This window comes from Symphodus melops, assembly GCF_947650265.1.
Source record: "Symphodus melops genome assembly, chromosome: 3".
In the NCBI taxonomy this organism is placed as follows: Eukaryota; Metazoa; Chordata; class Actinopteri; order Labriformes; family Labridae; genus Symphodus; species Symphodus melops.
Window position 1 is genome coordinate 24550407 of NC_136693.1, and position 18425 is coordinate 24568831.

The 18425-nt window shown below is 40.4% G+C and overlaps 1 protein-coding gene across 2 annotated transcripts in view; it reads right to left on the reverse strand.

The window, feature by feature from the left end:
* The window catches only part of adamts17 (ADAM metallopeptidase with thrombospondin type 1 motif, 17), a 79949-nt gene that overhangs the window by 40999 nt on the left and 20525 nt on the right, over positions 1-18425 (reverse strand). For both annotated transcript variants that reach the window (XM_079339972.1, XM_079339971.1), the window contains exons 4-7: positions 14693-14865; positions 12795-12878; positions 11550-11707; positions 8273-8316 (exon numbers count right to left, since the gene is read on the reverse strand). In XM_079339972.1, coding sequence (XP_079196098.1) covers positions 8273-8316; positions 11550-11707; positions 12795-12878; positions 14693-14865 — 459 coding nt within the window. The remainder of the gene's footprint in view (positions 1-8272; positions 8317-11549; positions 11708-12794; positions 12879-14692; positions 14866-18425) is intronic.

Below are 18425 nucleotides of genomic sequence, written 5' to 3' on the forward strand. Positions count from 1 at the left end.
AAGACTCAGTGACTCTGCAGGACCTGCAGTGGATACATAATTCAAAACAAATACACTTTGAGATTCTGATACCAGAGATAAAAAAATATATTGGACTGCATACAGCAGGGAAATGCATAGACTCTTGAGAACAAGCTTTATCCGAACAAGAGCTGTTACATACAGTATGTGTAGTCCAAAGTGACCCCAAACTGAAATCTGGCAACTTCGTCAGTTCCAAATCTTTATTGTCCCCAACTGTTTGTCATGGAGGTAAGTATGATGGATAATTGTGGTAATTGGTTTACATATGTATGTTAGTTAAGGGATTTGATTAAATTAGGTACTTAATTAAGGCACAAAGTGCAAATACATTTTTTTACGATACCCTGTATGTCCAACAGTAAACATTTTGACTGTTTAGCACAAGACAGACTGGTTGGAAACGCTGCATCAGATTGACCAATATAGGTCTGGAATTGCCTTTTGCACAACAGCTTGCTTTCTCTCCCTCACCTCAAGATGTGTGAAAATAAACACATTCATTTGGGCATGTGTGCAGTTAACAGTGTAGGGGACAGTCTGACAATGTGCACAATGCTTCCCACACAATGAATTCCTGGTGACCCACCCAGTTATCTTTAAGGCCGTCAATGTAGAGTGTGTATGTTATGAAGTGTTTAAATGTTTGTTGTTTTGTGTCAAGGTGTATGTTACAGCAGTACCTCACAGATAGTGGGGCGGGCTTCCCTTGGGGTGCATGGTGAGGTGTTGGGCGGGGAGAGAGAGAGGCATGGGGGACTTTCAGTATATGGAGAAGTTTCTGACAGCAGTGAAAAGAAAAATAAAGCATGCATCAGAGGAAAGAAAAGCAAGTGATGGGAACTACGATGTAATCTATTCTGATAATCAGTTGATTGCAGGGTCTAAAATTAACACCTGCCAAGCCCCAAATGAGAGTAGATTTTCCGTTTGGCAAGTAGGCTATATTTTAGAGGGATGTTCACCATAAGGGAGGTAAATGTTTAACAAAAAATTCATCAAAACTGGAAACTACCTATTTAAAAAATAAAGGCCAGCAAATATATTTTTTAAATTTCTTAATTTACTGATCTGATAAAATTATTGACTCTGTGACTTAAATCTGTTATTGATTCAACAGAACATAATGTTTTCTCAATTACATGTACTTTAACAGACGTATATGCCACACAAAAACAAATTTTAATTATGTGAATATATCATCGACCAGACACCTTGTCCGGTGAGACAAAAAGGTAATTTTGGACCGTGGGTGATTTTATGAAGGATTCTGGTGCCAGCAACTCATACAGTGCTTTATACAGATAAAGTCATAAATATTATGAAACTCCAATATTACAGATTAAAAAATGGTTGAATAGTATCAAACCTAAAATGTAATTTCATATAGGTACAATCGAGCAGGAGAAAAGCAGACTTGGAAGCAGCTTAAAATGAAATATAAGAACAAAGTTCAAACAAGTGAGGCTTAGACATAATAGACTCATGGTGCTACCTCTTCTAATCATATTAAACATATTAAGCAAAGAAAATAGTAAATGCTCGAATGTAAGAGCAGATCCCTGATGGTGGTGATGTGAGGCTGCATAAGATTCTGCAGATAGAGTGTGAAGAAAAAAACAGGGTAAAGACTCCAAAAAGTGGTCATCTGGAAATGATAACACATGGTCTGCTGGGGAGGAGGTAGCACAGAGAGAGAAAGGAAAAACTAAACAGGAGGGCCGTCTCTGTCCTGGACTGTCCTCCTCCCACCTCCTCTCCTCTGGAGAGGAGGTGGGTGAGAGGATGATGTTAGTGAAGCTGTCATCCATCAAGGACAACCCCTCTCCCCCCCTGCATGCCACTGTGAGGGTCCTGAGCAGCTCCTTCAGCAGCAGACTCAGACTCCCACAGGCCTACATTTTATACACTAATCATTGAACAGAGTTCATGATACAACCTGGATTTGTATTCAAACAGTGAATCTCCACTCACACTGTAGGTTATGTAGTGTATGAATGAATGGTGAAATGAAACCATGATTTTGGCTCTACAAGAGAGAGGAGAAAGAGAGACACTCTGGGTTAATTAAGTAGATGACCAAGTTAGGTTCAGACTCAGATACCATCGTAACATGAACAGAACCAAGTTTATCTCTCATTCTGGAACATTCTCGAGTTACACCACTTTCATGGGTTTGAGTTCATTCTGTGTAAAAACACGTTAAATACAAGAGTTTCCCTGATTTCAGGATCAACACTCAGGGTGTGCACTAAAGCTGCTTGCTGAAGATGGCCCCAGATCCTGTTAGGTTTGATGTTCGACATTTACAATATGGAATGATTGTTCTTTCAGACGACTACAAGGACAAGGCCAGCCCTCGTAGGGTCAATGAAGAAAGCACCACAGTATTTGCACCACACCGCAGAATAAGATTGAGGGGAGAAATCAGCAAACAACTCCTTTCTCAAAAGTTTTAGAAGTGTTCTTTCCAAAAATTAATTGCTGAACAGTTTCAAGCACAGGAGAACTTACTGTAGTACACAGATCACAAACTGCAGCTTTAAAGCTAACACACACTTTTGTGAAATGCTCACGAGACTAGTTTAATGCCGTACAGGGGTCCTTCCTGAGCCGCAGGTGTTGGCTTTGTATGGAACTCCTCCCTGGTATTTCAAAGAGGGGAATTCCTTTTTCTAAGTAGATCTGCAGATTTACTGGACTCTGTTCAAAGGTGTATTCCCCATGATTGAGACCTGTGAGATGCTGCTGCTCCCTTAGGAGCTCTTGTTTTCTGTGTGTTACACTACTCAGATGTCAGTGTACAACTTGGGTATGTTTACTACTTCCATTTTTTTCTGTGTCATTTATAATTCAAGGAATGTCATTTATAATTCAGGGAATGTTTTTGCCTTCTGGGAAATATCCTATGATAAACTGAGCCAAAACAAACCACACTCCAAGTTCATGTGGTCAAATGGAGAAACAAGCAAAAAAAAAAAAAGAAGAAGAAGAGAGAAAAAACTGCTTTGACTTCTTTGGACAGAGGCCAATTCTTTGACATCCATGGGCATAAATCACAGTGTTAGTTAGAGATTCAGCCTTACATAATACAGAAACACTGAGGCACAAGATATTCATGTAGTAAAATGATCCTGCTTTAAAAGCCAATGCTGACTAAGTATGGTACTTCTTCTTTTGTTGCACATATTCTTGAGTAAACACCACTGCTGCCATCATAAGTATGTTCACTTTTTCAAACTCCGGAAATGTGATGTTATTACACAGGTCAGTGGATGTTTTTAAGTTCAAGCTGAGGAACCACATCCTCCCGCCCTTGTGTTGTTATGTTTAAACAACATGAACAGTTGGTTTAGGTTAGAAGATTCAACTTCAGAAAGTCTACACATGCTGTCTACTTCTTCCAGTGAAATGTTCTTTTTAAAACCACAACTGAGAACCATTGAAATGTTAATGATGCTATTTCTGCCAGTGGTAAAATAGTAAGAGAAAACACATGCAAATCGGTTTGATTTCTACAAAAGTAGAGTATGATCAAATGTTTCTACGTGTCAACTGATTTATTACATCAGTAAACATTTTCCTAATGAGTTTATGGTCCTATTCTCTTGTTTCAAGTCTTCTTCAATACAGCTTGATTTTCACATTTAGTATATTATGGTCCCATTTAGAGTCTAATAGGCCAGTCAGAAATGCTTTTCAAAACAAAATGAAAATAAGAACGAGAGTAAACATCTGCTTGGCTAACTTTTGCGAGGTGTGTGAGAAATGCAATCATTTTTAGTGACTAGAGAGACTAGATTCTTGCTTATGTTGTACTAACTCTCTGATGTACAAAATCATCTGCTAAGTGAATTGTAGAAATCGAGTAAGGAGAAAAGTGAACAGGTATCACAATTATTCAGGGTTTGGATTTTCATGGATTGGTACTGATGTTGCTCCACAGTCACAGTGTATCATTTGCAAAGAGGTGCTAGCTAATGACAGTATGAGACGGTACAAACTCTGGTGTCGTATCACAACCAAGCACACAGATTTGGTGGACTTCTTGATGGTTGAACGCTCAAGGAATCATGGTCTGGGTAATATGTAATGTAAGATGTAATGTGGACTTTAGCCAAAACATGAGCAAAATGTCACTTTATCATTTGTGTCTATGGAGACTGAGAGGCCACATCTATAAAGGGTATAAAAGTGCTTATAGCCTTCATCTCTACTTACCTGTGTCAATGTGGGTTTTACCCCTGACTGTTATCCAAAGTAAGCAATGGTCAGGAGGATTTCAAGGGTACGATAAATTAACATTTTGCAAATGATGTGGCTATGTTGGCTTTAGTTGGCTTACCATTTTGTTGGCAGTTTCCAGTCAAGTGCAAAGCGGCTAGGATGAGGGTTAGCACCTCCTAGTCCAAGGCCATGGTTCTCTGGTGCAAAACAGTGGATTGCTGTTTCAGGGTGGGGAGTGAGTCCCTGCCCCAAGTAAGGAGTTCAAGTTTCTCAGGGTGTTGTTCATAAGTAAGTGTAGGATGGACTGTGAGATTGTCAGACAGAGGCTCGGTGTCAGCTTTAATTCCCTAACCCATTGTCATGACCTATGGGTAGTGACTGATAGAATTAGATCGCAGATACAACCCAAACAATCCAAAGTGAGTTTCATCCGGTGGATGGCTGGACTCAGCCTTAGAGATAGGGTGAGAAGCTCTGATATTCAGGGGGAGCTCAGAGTAGAGCCGCTACTCCTTCGCATTGAAAGAAGTCAGTTAAAAGGTTCAGGCATTCAATGAGGACACATCCTGGACACCTCCCTTTGGAGGTTTTCCAGGCATGCCCAACTGGAAGGAGACCGCGCTTATTGTAAAAGTATTGGAGTATTGGATGTATTGGAGACGACTTGCTTATTGTAAAAATGTGAACCCTTAGTATGAGGAAGGTGATACCAGAGAATGCCAATCTCTTCCTCTTGCTTTCTCTGCCGGTCATGTTTTGTCATAAGACCTTCTCACCGTGCACAACAAACAGGTATGTGAGGTTACCTGAGGCATCACACCAACTTCAGTGCAGACCCCCACATTTCCTTAGCACACTGCTGTTTTTGTTCAGCGTGCTCATTGTGAGAAAGCTGTCGGGTTCTGCTGACACCTCGGGGTTAACATCCTGCTCACCCTCCAGGAAGCCTGTCAGCTCAAGGTGCTCTGACTAAAGCAGCACCCAGAGTGTCCTTGAGTAATGTTAATGCACAGTAACAGCAGACAGCATATATCCTGACAACTTTAATACATTTTTAGGAATGGTTTTGAGATAAGGAAAAACATAAAATGGGTTTGTGGTATTGAAGAACAGTCCTTAAGTAAGTATCTTAATAGTGCAAGAGTCTCAAAATGCCCTCAATCCCCCACCTCAATGTCTTTAGCATAAATAGCAGACATGACTTGATGAATGTTAAAATGATGTGCTCCTGCACTGTGCTGCAGATTAATAAACATCTCTGTCCTGCTGGTTTGAATGTCTACAGGTATTTATTGAAATGAAAGAGTATCTTCTTCTGCAATAAAAAGCAGCATCCTGTTTGCATCACTCATCGTTTCCAATGAGCCCTGCAACAACATGTCAAGTCAACCAATTCCTTCATGTACCTCGTAAGCTTGTGTCTGTTTTCTGCATGTGCATCCCTCTTAAAGGTATAATGTTCAACATTTTAAACATAAACTAAACTCAGGACTAAAATAAATATAGCAGATATTAAACATATATTGTGGAATAATGACTTCCTTAAAAGATAGTGAAGTCAAACTCCTTTTGGGGTTTGTTGTTCTTAGCACTGTGTTCACACATATGTATTTCTTTAGCTTGTTTGTTTCCCTCAGAGGCTCAAACATGTTTTATATGCGTTGGCTCTTTATTACACGAACCCCTACCTGACATTGGTTGTATAATGGTAGACGGTCACCACAAAAGTACAAGTGAAGGGGGTCTAACAGACAAAATACAGAAGAAATTACAATTTACATAAGATCATCGGGCTGCATATTAGGATGAAGATCAGTCCTTTAAATGACTGCACTTGGTCAGAACACCGAGGGAGGGGTGAGGCGGAGGGGAGGTATGGCAGCAAGTTTGTTTTTCTGAGAGACCTGTGCTAACGAGCAACATCGATGAGATTAGAATTAACACAATACCTGTGAGAAAAACCATAATGTTAATGTGGGATGTCCTCGTGGTTGACACCCATGATTTTGTTTTCACAGCTTCAGCTTTCTGGCTTGAACTGTCAATGTCTTTGGCGATTCCAGCCTCAACCTCCTCGATGCTATTTTCTCACGCACCCACAGCCAGTCCCCGTATAGCTCTTCATTTACTGAAATAACACCAGAGATCGATTTTTTTATCACCCTTGCTTTCCCATTTAGAGAATCACAAGAACTGTAGAAGTCTTTATTTTTAAATTTGCATCATCATTTCTCTTTGTGTGCTCTCCTTCTATTCAAGACATATCTGACACAGTCAAACACATTACAGATCAAACAAACGGAAAAACATTATAGTTTTTCTATTAGTCACCTGTCGGGCAAAGGCACCACACTCTGGACACGTTGACAAGCTACATACAGAAGAGTGAACTTGTCAGGGCTTAAGTATGACTGAAAGTTATTGACCATCCATCATTAAAGGTATAATATGTACAATTTGGTTGCTAATGTTTAGATTAAAATATAAGATAAGATAAGATAAGATAATCCATCATTAAAGGTATCATTTTTAATTTTTAATTTAATTTTTAATTCAAAATATTTGGGTGAATTAAAACTGGACTAAACCCATGTTTTATATATTATGTTATTGTGTACTTACATGATCTCAAATATTTTCAACAATTATCACAGCCACAGAAATCAGTAATTTTATAGTTGTAACAGTTGTAACAAATGTGTCTTGTTGGTGGCTGCCATGACAGACACGAATTCTTGATCATTGCCAAGTAAAGCGGGAGCTGCTACTGAAAGCTGCTGTATGTACTGCTTTGTTAAAAACGTCATGTAAATCATACTCAGATACATCGTTGGTAAAAATATTGTCTTTCTAAGGTCCGTTTCTCCCGTTCTTATTTCCATCAAGTGGTCCAGTATGGATCAGTACAGTTTGGTACGGTTTGGTTCGATAAATCCTGATCCTGTTTGCGTTTCCACAGCCAACCGTGCCGGATTTGGTAGGCATTTGTGTAAGCCGGATGCCGATAGTCGTGTCAGCTACGTAATTGCGTGAAATTATAGCAAAGCAACTCAGTGTACCCCGCTAATAAATTCACCAAAGAAGAAAAATGCGATAAAGTAAACAAAGACCCACATCCAGCAAACGATCTACTTTGTATCTGCAGTGTTTTCCTATATGAATTTAGCATTCGGCCGCTGCAGCTGATTTTTTGTTTTTGTTTTTTTTTTTTTATGAGAGGAGAAAGGAAAGGGAATAAAAGGAGAAAATGGAAAGAAAGTACAGAGGTCCAGCTTATCTCTTTAGAAACTAACATTATTAGGGATCAAATGTCACCATTGCTGCTAACTTGTTTCATTTAAGAGAGAGGAGACGTATGCTACAGACGCTTAACACACCTCTGAATGAGAAACTGCCTTGGCATGTGGCTCTTTGTTACAAAACGCAATCAAGCTTTGTTTCAGAGTAGGCTGTGTGCCTTGAGGAGAAATACAGATGAAGAAAAAATCGACTGTGTATTTAAACACGGCTGGATTTTGTTTGTCTTTTAATGCCGCTGTCGAACGGGAACAGAACAGGCTGTTTCTGTGTATGTAGCTTTAAATGAAAAGGATCTGTGTTCGACTACTGTACGTCCCTTTCGTATAGCTCAGGGAGATTTCTGACTCCATACCCCAATTTTTAAGGTGACAAGGCAGACTCAAAGGGCAGAACAAGTGTCACCCACCTGGGGGAGGGGTTACTGCCCTTTGTGATGTCACTAAAGGAAAATCTCCAAACTACCTGTTTAACACATTTTCTGAAAAGTAGAGCAGGCAAAAGACAGAGAGGATGAACTTTTCCCATATTTGGGGGTTTGTAGACAGGCTAAAGACACAGTATTTTCAGAAAACATTGTAAAGTCTATTTTGCATAATATGTGACCTTTAATCTCCAGCTGAGCTCACCTCATGCCCAACAATGAACACACAGTGACTGTAGACACATGAAGACACACACACACACACAAGTATGTTTATGACAGGACAGCCATAGTGGTACTCACCCACAGTATCACAGGGTTCGTCTTTGTGAACACAGAAATCTGTCCTGAAAGAAAGAAAAAAAAAAAAGAACAGGTTCACTTTGTCCAACCCTTTCATCATATTTTACTACTTAATAAGAGCACAAAACAGATGTCACACATTTCCATTTGAATGAGGACACATTCATGTAGAATCCAACCACACCAGACACGTCTCTTTTTTAGTCTCTGGGGATTTTTACACCCATAAACACCACATATGCAAATAGCTGGTGACTTGAAAAATGTCAGTCCTGTGGTTTTATATATCTCTGATCTGCAGAGATGTACTGCACAGCCTGTCTTTCGTACAGGCACTCCTACTGGTTTCTTAGAAACAGGGACAAGGTCACAAACATCTCCTGCAGAGATGCTTAAACTTCACTTCAACAAATCAGAACTTTGCCTTTTATACAAACTGTGTAGACTCGACTAAACAAGGGTCTTCCACATAAGACACGGACATCAGATCATCTGTGAATAAAAGTCCATTGACTGATTCAAGAACTTTTATGAATCTTTATCGAAGAACCTACAGATGACTTCCTTTAAAAGTTAAAGTCCATGTTTCCACAGCAGAACTCGGACATCCTTAAACAAAGACAAACATGTCAAATCAGTATCTTTTACAACATGTTATTAACTATTACCCCGACCTGTGATTACATTCAAACCTTCATCCTCACACTCTCAGACACTGTAACTCAGCCTGACTCAGCCTGCTGGTGGCTCAGCTCTGTTCTGCTTGTGTAACGGCTGCTAAACAGTGAGCACAGCTGGCTGCATTTCCGGACTGCAGCCTCTGACCAGCTGGAAGTGGAAGCAACATTAAGCAAAGCCGACTCCCGTTTGCAAGGAGGAAGCACTAAACAGATTGAGAAGGCTGCAGCTGCACAAAGAAATGCATAACAAAGACAGAGAGCTGGTGATAATGAAGGAAGATAAAAAGACAAAGCTAATGTTGAAATGGTCTAAAACTGAAATCAAAACACAGCAGGACATGCTGACTCTAATGTTAAAAAGTATGACTATGAGGCGAGTTTATGATGGGGCCCCTTACTCACAATTAATGCACTTGCTTTAAATGGATCGTCCACACTCAGACATCACTCATACAGTTTTAACCTTAAGTTCAGAATGAAACAGAAAAAAAGTCCCTGAAGAGCTTCAAGTTTTGTTTGAACCAAAGCAGCGTCATTCTTCACCCAGCCTGATAACATCTCAATGCACCTTTGCATTGTATTTGTAGTTAAAACAAGTTAATACATGAGCAATGTTTGCGGTGCAACATAAACCATGCATTGCAACGCTCGCAAATGTGATCGTTCAAACTTTTGCAAGACTAACTTTAACTTTTGTAAGTGTAGGTTGGAGAGAGAGTGAAGAGAGAGAGCAGGAGATTGAGAGTGCATGTCGGTGAGTTTTGCGTTGCTATGACCTGAGCAGCAGAGAATGACAGATCGGTAGCTGCAAGATTTATTACGACAAATTCTGTCTAAGCTGTGTGTGCCAAAATAAAAGCCCCAACTCGCTAATACTCAAGGCTGTCTCTGTGTCCTGCTGCTGATAGTTCCTGATGAGTGACGGGGTTAGCACTGAAGTTAGCAACTTCCGCCCAGGAGCAGACCAAAACGTCTACCCAGTGCTTTCTCACTAAACTCAGGACTCTGCAGCAGGAAAATTCATCAATTCTATTTGCAACACTGAGTGCTCGAGAGGTTAGATGGCCACGTCAGGCCTCAAAACACAAGAACATCTATAAGGACACATTAGGTGACCAATAACTCTGCTCTGAAGAATGATTTAATGTCTTCGCACAGCAGGAAAAATCTTCAGGTAAACATAACCAAATAATCATTGGTGATCATTTTTGAACGCAACTTATTTTTTTATTTTAAATTTAGTCAACAAATCGTTGCACTGGTTTGTAAAAGGTCAGACATTGGGCACCGGCCAGGCCTGCTGGAAGCAGCAGGAAAGATCTTCCAGACAGAAGCAGAGGAGCATGACCCAGCTGTGACGATGTAAACTCAGACATCAAAGAGTTTGATTTTCTGTTTACGATGAACTTGTGATTATCTAATGCAAAAACACACAAAGATCCTTCAGTCAAACTCTGTTGAGAAGCACAAAGTGAAAATTAGCTTCACTTGTGGTCTGAACGTCGGATCAAAAACCTTTTTCATGTGGCAGCAGGCTGATACCGATGCATATTATATGAAAGACAAGAAAAGATCACAGGCCTGTATCAAATATCTGACGATCCCCTCAGAAGAGACTGTTAATAAGCTGTTTGAGACACTAACAGACATTTCAGATAGATGAGACTCCAGCTACAGTAGTCGCACACACACACACACACACACACACACACACACACACACACACAGACACACAGGCGGGCGCTGAGTGACCGGGCACAAAAAGGAAACCAGAGAGTGCTGTGACACGCTTTAATTTGCCCGCCCGCCGCCTCTCTATCACCCTGACTGCTGCTGGCAACATCCCTCTCTCCCCTGCTCCCCCCGCTCCACGGCTCCAGAACAAAAGACCCCTGTATTCACCCCCCTCCCTCCCCCTTCACAGCAAAAAGAGACAGGATAGGATCTGACAGCAGACATGAGTACTCATTTAACCCCCCCCCCCCCCCCCCCCCCCCCCCCCCCCCAAAGTACTGGAGTTAGAGCAGATAATAATAGCTAATCCTAAATTAGGAATGTGTCATGTTGTGCCAGATGCTGCCGTGTCGGGATTGAAACATGAGGATGGAGAACAAACCTGCCTCACTGACAGACTAGGGGAGACCTGAATCCTCCCCCCAACCCACCCTGTGTCATGAGCAGGACCAGGATAGTAGAGATTGTCTTAGGGTGCCCAGCTCCTTTGAAGGAGCAGCACGAGGTCGCAACAAAGCAGCCCCACCACAGTTTTGTTTTTTGGAATTTAGGTTTAGAGTGGGCAGCGTGCATCCATCCTCACAAATGACTAACCACCAAATTCTTCTTTCTGTACTTTCATATATGTTGCCTGGACATTCAGTCAATGTATGGTTGTACACCAGTGATTTGATTAAAATGACGTAACTCGACTCAAGACGTACCGTTAGGTTATAAATCCTTCGAGACTGGATCGCAGACATAGAAAAGCTCAAACATTATCCCTTCGCTTGTAATCACGAGTTAATTCATCTTCATTTCGAAGATGAATGAAGCTGAGAGCACATTTTATACACTTAGTTATAGCTGCCTACATACAGTACCTGGTGACCAGCACAGCAGTGTCCACAGGTGGAATGTCGTCTCGTCCACCAGGAACGTGGTTGGTGCCCAGGTACCGCGGCCCCCCAAACTCCTGATACTGCCACTGACAGAAGCTCTCCAACGACCTCTCACCATGATGACCCACTTTGAGCTTTTCCTAAAGAGCAGACACAGATTAACCTCCTCGTCTCCTAGTGCTGTGTGTTTATCTTAGATTTGATATTACACGAATCCCAGGAGTCCCACAAATACTCAAAGCTTGTTAAATTAATAAATAGTGACAAGATAGATGTTAAAAAATGACCATGTGCAATCTATCGCTGGATGTGATATCCCATGTACCCTGTTTTTACACATTTGAGGGTCCAGATAATTAATTATAGGTACAACCAGCTAACCCTTGTAATAGCTTCAGGTTAATACTACAACTACTTCTGCCTGCAGCAGTGAAATAGGCTGAACCATTATCAATGGAATCAAATGGAACCAATAAAACTATGTCCACTAACTAGTTATTGTGTTTGTCACCGTCTATATTGCACAAATGAAATGGCATCGTTTCTGTACCGAAATGTTGCTCACTTATTTGTACAATTCAGACAGTGTGCAGGAGTTTGCCTGCATGTTTTTGAGATCAAAACAAGAAATTATGATGAGGGATGTGTTTTGTTAATGTTAAGATATGTTTTGTTAATTCACTATTATACATCAACCTTTTGTTTAAATATAACATGTAACAGAGACATTCCACACATCTTCTTGGTAGCATCATTTAACTTTCCGAACTAAAATCACGTGAACACACCGAAGTCGGAAGAATGACTTCCCGACTCTGAAACTGGGACAATCAGAGGAGCAGATGAATGCAGTAATAGTCTTTTGTGTCAGTTCATACTTCTACATATCAGCGTTCCTTGTTGCTCATGAGTCCTAGTTTTATACTTTTTTGAAAATGTTGATTTAGTTTCTTTGGGACCTTTTTGTTTATTAAAATATTTAAGTTGTCTGTAATTAGGTCCACGTCGTTTTTCTAAAAAACTTTTATTGAATCAGATAGAAGTCTTTACACGCTTTTGTAAATTATTGCATGCTGATATTCTTAGCGTCTTTAACATTTAACACATTTTAAAGGAAAACAGGTTTAAGTAATCTTAACAGACAGACACTGGGTGGGGCAGTATCTGCTGTGGGGGTCCGACAGAGAGTTTTAAGAGGGGTCACAGATGGTAAAAAGTCAGGCTTACTGGGCGGCTGTGAAGCAACACCAGCTTGGTGACTCGAATGTTGATCCTGATCCCCAGGCTGCGGTGGTGGAACATGTTGTAGACCTGAGCGAGACAGAGACACACTTTTCAGGTTCAGGAGAGACCAAAGAGCTGAAAGGAATGCAGTGAATGTTTGATACAGTTTAAAGGCCTCGCACAATCAGGGATGCAGTGATGAACCAGTTTCATTAACTGTGGTTTAATTATTCGTAAAGGCTCCGCTAAACAGGGTGTTTCTGTTCTCACCAGAGACTTCGACAAATCTCAGTGAAGTCAACCACTGGCTTATGGCCAGATCAGCCAATGCCCTTATTATACACAACACAAACAGTTAAAATCTGCAGTTTTTTATATTTCTGCATAAGCTTAATGTTCATGCCCGAATACTTCAGCTTGGTTCTGTTGTGTTAAGTGTATATGGAGAAAAGGCAGTGGTACTTTGTTATGGGGGCAGACAACACACAATGTGACAACAGCTGTGGTGCACAAGCTTAATGTCCCAGGTTTATCAAGATGCTATACTATATTAACATTACTATGGCAGAGGGACACAGTGAGAAGTGTGTATCTATGAATAAACCTCTGAAGAAAACAGAGCTCCAGTCGGCAAAACCTGTCTGTAAACAGTTGTGGCTAATGTGCCAAACACTTCAAACATCATAAAGTATCTTCACCAAAGTAAAGGTGATCCATAATAACTGAGTTATTATATTAGTGAGAAGTTACTTCATGAAACATGTATTTGGTGAGGCATCAGTGTAAGGTAAACAGACATCAGTAATGCTGCATGTCATCTATTAAAGACAAAATAGTCCTGAGAAGGATTTCCGTCACGGACCATTTCTATTAATGTTACTTCCTCCAATACTCCACATCCTTCCTAATAATAGACTTAAATATTATTAATATTATTATTGAGTGACGTCAGCTATCTGTTACTGCAGGGGGCTCCAGAGGCTCATCGGCAGCAGCTGTCATGCTGGAAATGCTGTCTCAGCCTAACCTACAGTTAACCTAACAACAGTCTGAGAGCGTCAGGACAAACCGTTACACAGCACCCACCTGTCAATCACGTCACCTACGGGTCTAACTATGGATGACACGTATCGTTCATAAAATCAAAACAGACCCAGAGCACAGTGTATAACCATGAGGACCACAACTCATCGGACCTTGTTTGTTTTAAGAACCAGGCTGTAAACACGTTTATTTCTGCTGTCAACTTTTTTGGCTGTTATGAACAATCATGAAATGGAAGATTTTGCACTTTATGGCTTAAATCTTTTAAACAAAGGTTGACACTGGAAGTAAATACCCAGGGAGTAAAAGGTTAACATGAGCTCACTGCACCACATCATGGAGTTTAATACATTTTCAAGAAAAGAAATCAAACAGACATGTAAGATTAGATGAATTACTCGAAATATATTATTAACAAATAGATGTATATAACTGTTAATGACATTAACACATATTTTCCTCTGGAATCTTAACAAAGTAAATCATAGTGTTACTTTATTAATAATTAAGATACAATAATGAAAATCTAATGAAAGCTAGACTTGGCTTGGCATTTAAATTCAAAGGATGTCCATGTGATGTTATCATACATGTGTTAATTGTGGAACCCAGACTTTTTCTCAGATTATAACCACACCATGATAATCTTGAATTATTGCATCCCTAAACAGAATGTTAGTGAAGTGCAGTTTTTGTGTAACATTTATTCATTGACAGTATAAAAAGTTTAATAATCTATAGTCATGTTGTAAGAAGACATCTGAAATGTACTTGTTATCCCTGGGAAGTGGAGTTTTAGCAAATATATGGATGAATGTCCGTTTAGGTCTTCCGTCATATTTGTCTCTGACTCTCACCATGTTCATGACGGTCAGCAGGAACCTCTGGGCCGCCTCGGCGCCGTGGTACTGCACCATGTCGGAGTCAGCCACCACCACCGTCTCCACAGTGTATGCCTCATGCAGCCTGATGGCGTTTCTCTTCCCACGACCGTCCTCACCCATTTTCGTCACCTTCTCCTTCTTCTTCCCTGCAGACACAAACACGAAGCAGGATTATTTAGTAAAGTGAACCACAAAAACGTCTTGAGGTCAGAACTCAACAATACAACAACTTCACTGCTCTGCATTCATATCTACTGATCGGTGTTTAGAGACTGACCCCAACCTGAGATGAAAAAGTAGAGTTTAAGTTGAGAGTAGATGTGGATGTTAGGAAGGTCGTCTGCTCTCTTATGCAGTCATCTTTGAAAACAGTTTATTAACAACCTTATTTGTCGTCTGATAATAATCACTTTTAAGGTGGGCTGAAATAGGGTGTCATGGCTAACACGTAAAATCAGAAATTTTTAGATCACTCTTAGTTAAATATTTCAAGCAACACTATGTAACTTCTCCACCTCAAAATATTAGTTTCAAAGTCAATGAAACAGTTCAATCACCTTCAGGGGGAATAGTGTCTCTTCCATTTCCACAGAGTGCCCTACAGTCGTCAGCTGTTTTCAGCACTCTGTGACTTTAGCCGCAGCTCTATCACAAAAAGCGCTTACCTTGTAGGGCACTAATCACACACCAACCTTCAGTTTTAAAAAGAAACCAGTAAGCCCCATTTTATAATGTGTGATACAACGTCTGAGGCTAATAGATGGAAGGGGACAGTGACAAATGAAGGAAAGAGGAGAAAAAAATAAACTGCTATTTCTGTCCAGATGTGCTGCCCTAGCGACAGCCTCTGGTCTTGAATGATGAAGCCAATGCAGAAAAACAAAAAATGCTGCAATTTATCGAGCGTCCACTTGAGGCTGAGTCTAGGAACACCGGAAGTCCCATACAGACAACAGCATAAATTATGTTTACAGCCTGGTACAAAAAAGCAAATAGGTCTGATACGTTATTGTCATCACTGGCACACACTGTACTGAGGGGGATCGGCTCCATTCTGATTTTGAAAAACAAAATCTGTTAATTAGGGGCATAGCTGACACGATTAACAAGTGGGCCTGTTGTATTTTTGTTGTATTAGTATTTTTGACATTGCAATAAAAAACATCTGTTGTTACGATGATAAGTATAACGACAGAAGCAGTCAGCTAAAACAAGTCATTTAACATGGTCAGTGTTTAATCTTTTCGGTTAATTTGAATCTGATCGCACCAGTGTGAGTGCTAAGACAAAGATGAATTGGATATTTGGCCAATGTTGTTCTTCAGAGCTCTGTTGTAACTTCAGGGTTTTCATCTGATGTCTTCTTAGCTTGAACCAGTCTGACCATCCTGCTCTGACCTCTCATTAGAAAGGTGTTTCTCACATTAGCAATGCTGCTCAGTGGAATTTTTTTTTTACAACATTGATGTAAACTCCAAAGACTAATGTGAAGAATATCCCAGGAAAGCAGCAGTTACTGTTTCACTCCAACAACTCTGTCTGGCACTAAAACCATTCCACAGTCAGAGCCTTTTTACGTCTGATATCCAAACACCACCATGTCTGTGTTCATAACATCACAGCTGGGTTCATCTCCCCTCCTAACTCATGTGTCTGGTTGAACTTTCCTGCAGCTTTGAGTACTTGAAGCTGACCAAGTCCTAGTTTGATCGCCTGTTTGGTAGGATCAGTACCAGGATTTATGAGATGGACACCAACTACCAGTGTTCTGTTTCAGCTGGCGCTGAGTGACAATTTTACTTTATCAAAGTCGGCTGAAATCTGTCTTAATACAGCACTATGAACCTAAATTAACAGATTTTACTGAGATTGACTTAAAAATGGACACTGAAATGCTCATGCTTGCTGTATAGATCACTGTTTCTCAGGGACGGGATTGGCAAAGGACAAAAAAGCAAAAAAACACTGAGTATGGCGACCATTGGCCATAGTGGTCAAACGTGTCAACAGATAGAACTCGCACAATGCTTTCAGTGTGATCAATTAAATTACACAGAAAGAGGACAAAGCTGCTCATAAACACTATAGCTGAAACATAACTGTTGGATCTGGATTTTAACACAGTACTGAAGTTGCTCCAAGTTTCCAAGTCGGAATTCCGACTTAAGGAGGAGTCTTCCTGATGACTTATCTGACCAGCAACTCAGGATTTCTGACTGAGATCAAATGGAACGCGCAATAAGCCTACAAAAGCAGCTTATGTGATTTCCTACTTGATAGTGCATATTAGGATTCCAGATTTATTTCCTGATGTTTATTATTACACATTATTTCGAGAAAGGAAGTTTTATCATTTAATAATATTTAAATATATGGGATCAGAATCACCGTTTGGGCCTTCCTAGGAGTTCTGGAATTCTGGGAGTTTGAGTGTTAATGCACAGAGTTGCTGCCACATCATTGGCTGATTAACAAGGGGAGGGGAAAAATAAGTCAATCCACATGTGATAATGTCCTTATACTGTATATAATTTCTGTGATTTGTTATGCCAGCATACTTTCCACAGCTGCAGCATTTCCACGTTTATAGAGGGATTTAGAAAGACGAACACATTTTCCATCAGTCACACACACTTATTCAATTTTCTCTGCAAGTGTACAGAGTGAACAATACCAGCAGAGAGATGATATAGTATTTCAGCCAGGGTAATATGTTACAATAAAACTTTATGTAATAGGTATCTTCCTACATAAAGGACAAAAAGACACAAACAAACAGGACTTCTTTGTTTTTCTAACAAACCAAGGACAAGTTTAAATTAAACACATTCAACCCAGGGTGAGGAGACAGAAATGGCACAAATATATTTTCTCTGACATATTTGGCAGTGTCAGAATATAGTATGTACAGCGAGAGACCAAGAGCTGCATATGATAGCAGCACTCTGCATGCGGCTTAGTGATCATCAGTGCTGAATGCTTGGAACAGCCTCAGAACATGTGTTTACACTACATGTCTGTTTCCATCACTCCCCCCTCGTCTCAACTCTGTCAAACACAGCGGCCTGCTGGGGGATCTCGCCCCTTTTTTCTCCACTAACACGATTCTTACACTCTGTAATTACTGGAAGCTAAGACTCAAGGGGGGGTCTGAGCTTTTCTTAATGCTCTATCTGGACTGAGTGGTGTCATGGGAGCTCTGCAGGATCTGGCTCTGGGTTTTCTTTGTGCTGCAGATTCCAGCAAACCCTAAATGTTTGCATTTCAACAAAAGAACACAAAATACTAAGGTAAGAAAATAGCCAGAATTAGAAGAATCAAAGCATTACAATCCGGCAGTGCATGCATTCAGAGCGAGGTCAACAGAAACCGGTAACAAGGTGATGCTAACGTACAACATGACAAAAACACCTCTGTGCTGCATGTTGCAAGACCTCAGTAACTTCTCAGGACTGACCACACTGTGCCTAAAATGTTTGGATTGTAGGACAGTCAGGTGTTTAAAATCTGTGACTTGAAGTTTGACCACAACAGCACCAGTATACAAATAGAAACCCAAACAGAAAATCTGTGAGGTGTTTAAACTCTTTTAGCCCCTTTCTTAAATGCACCAGTAAAGTTAAATTTGCCCCAGTCGTTTTCCAGAGTTCTCCATTCACACACATCTCCGACAGCAATGGACACAAAACATGGCATAAAAAAGAAC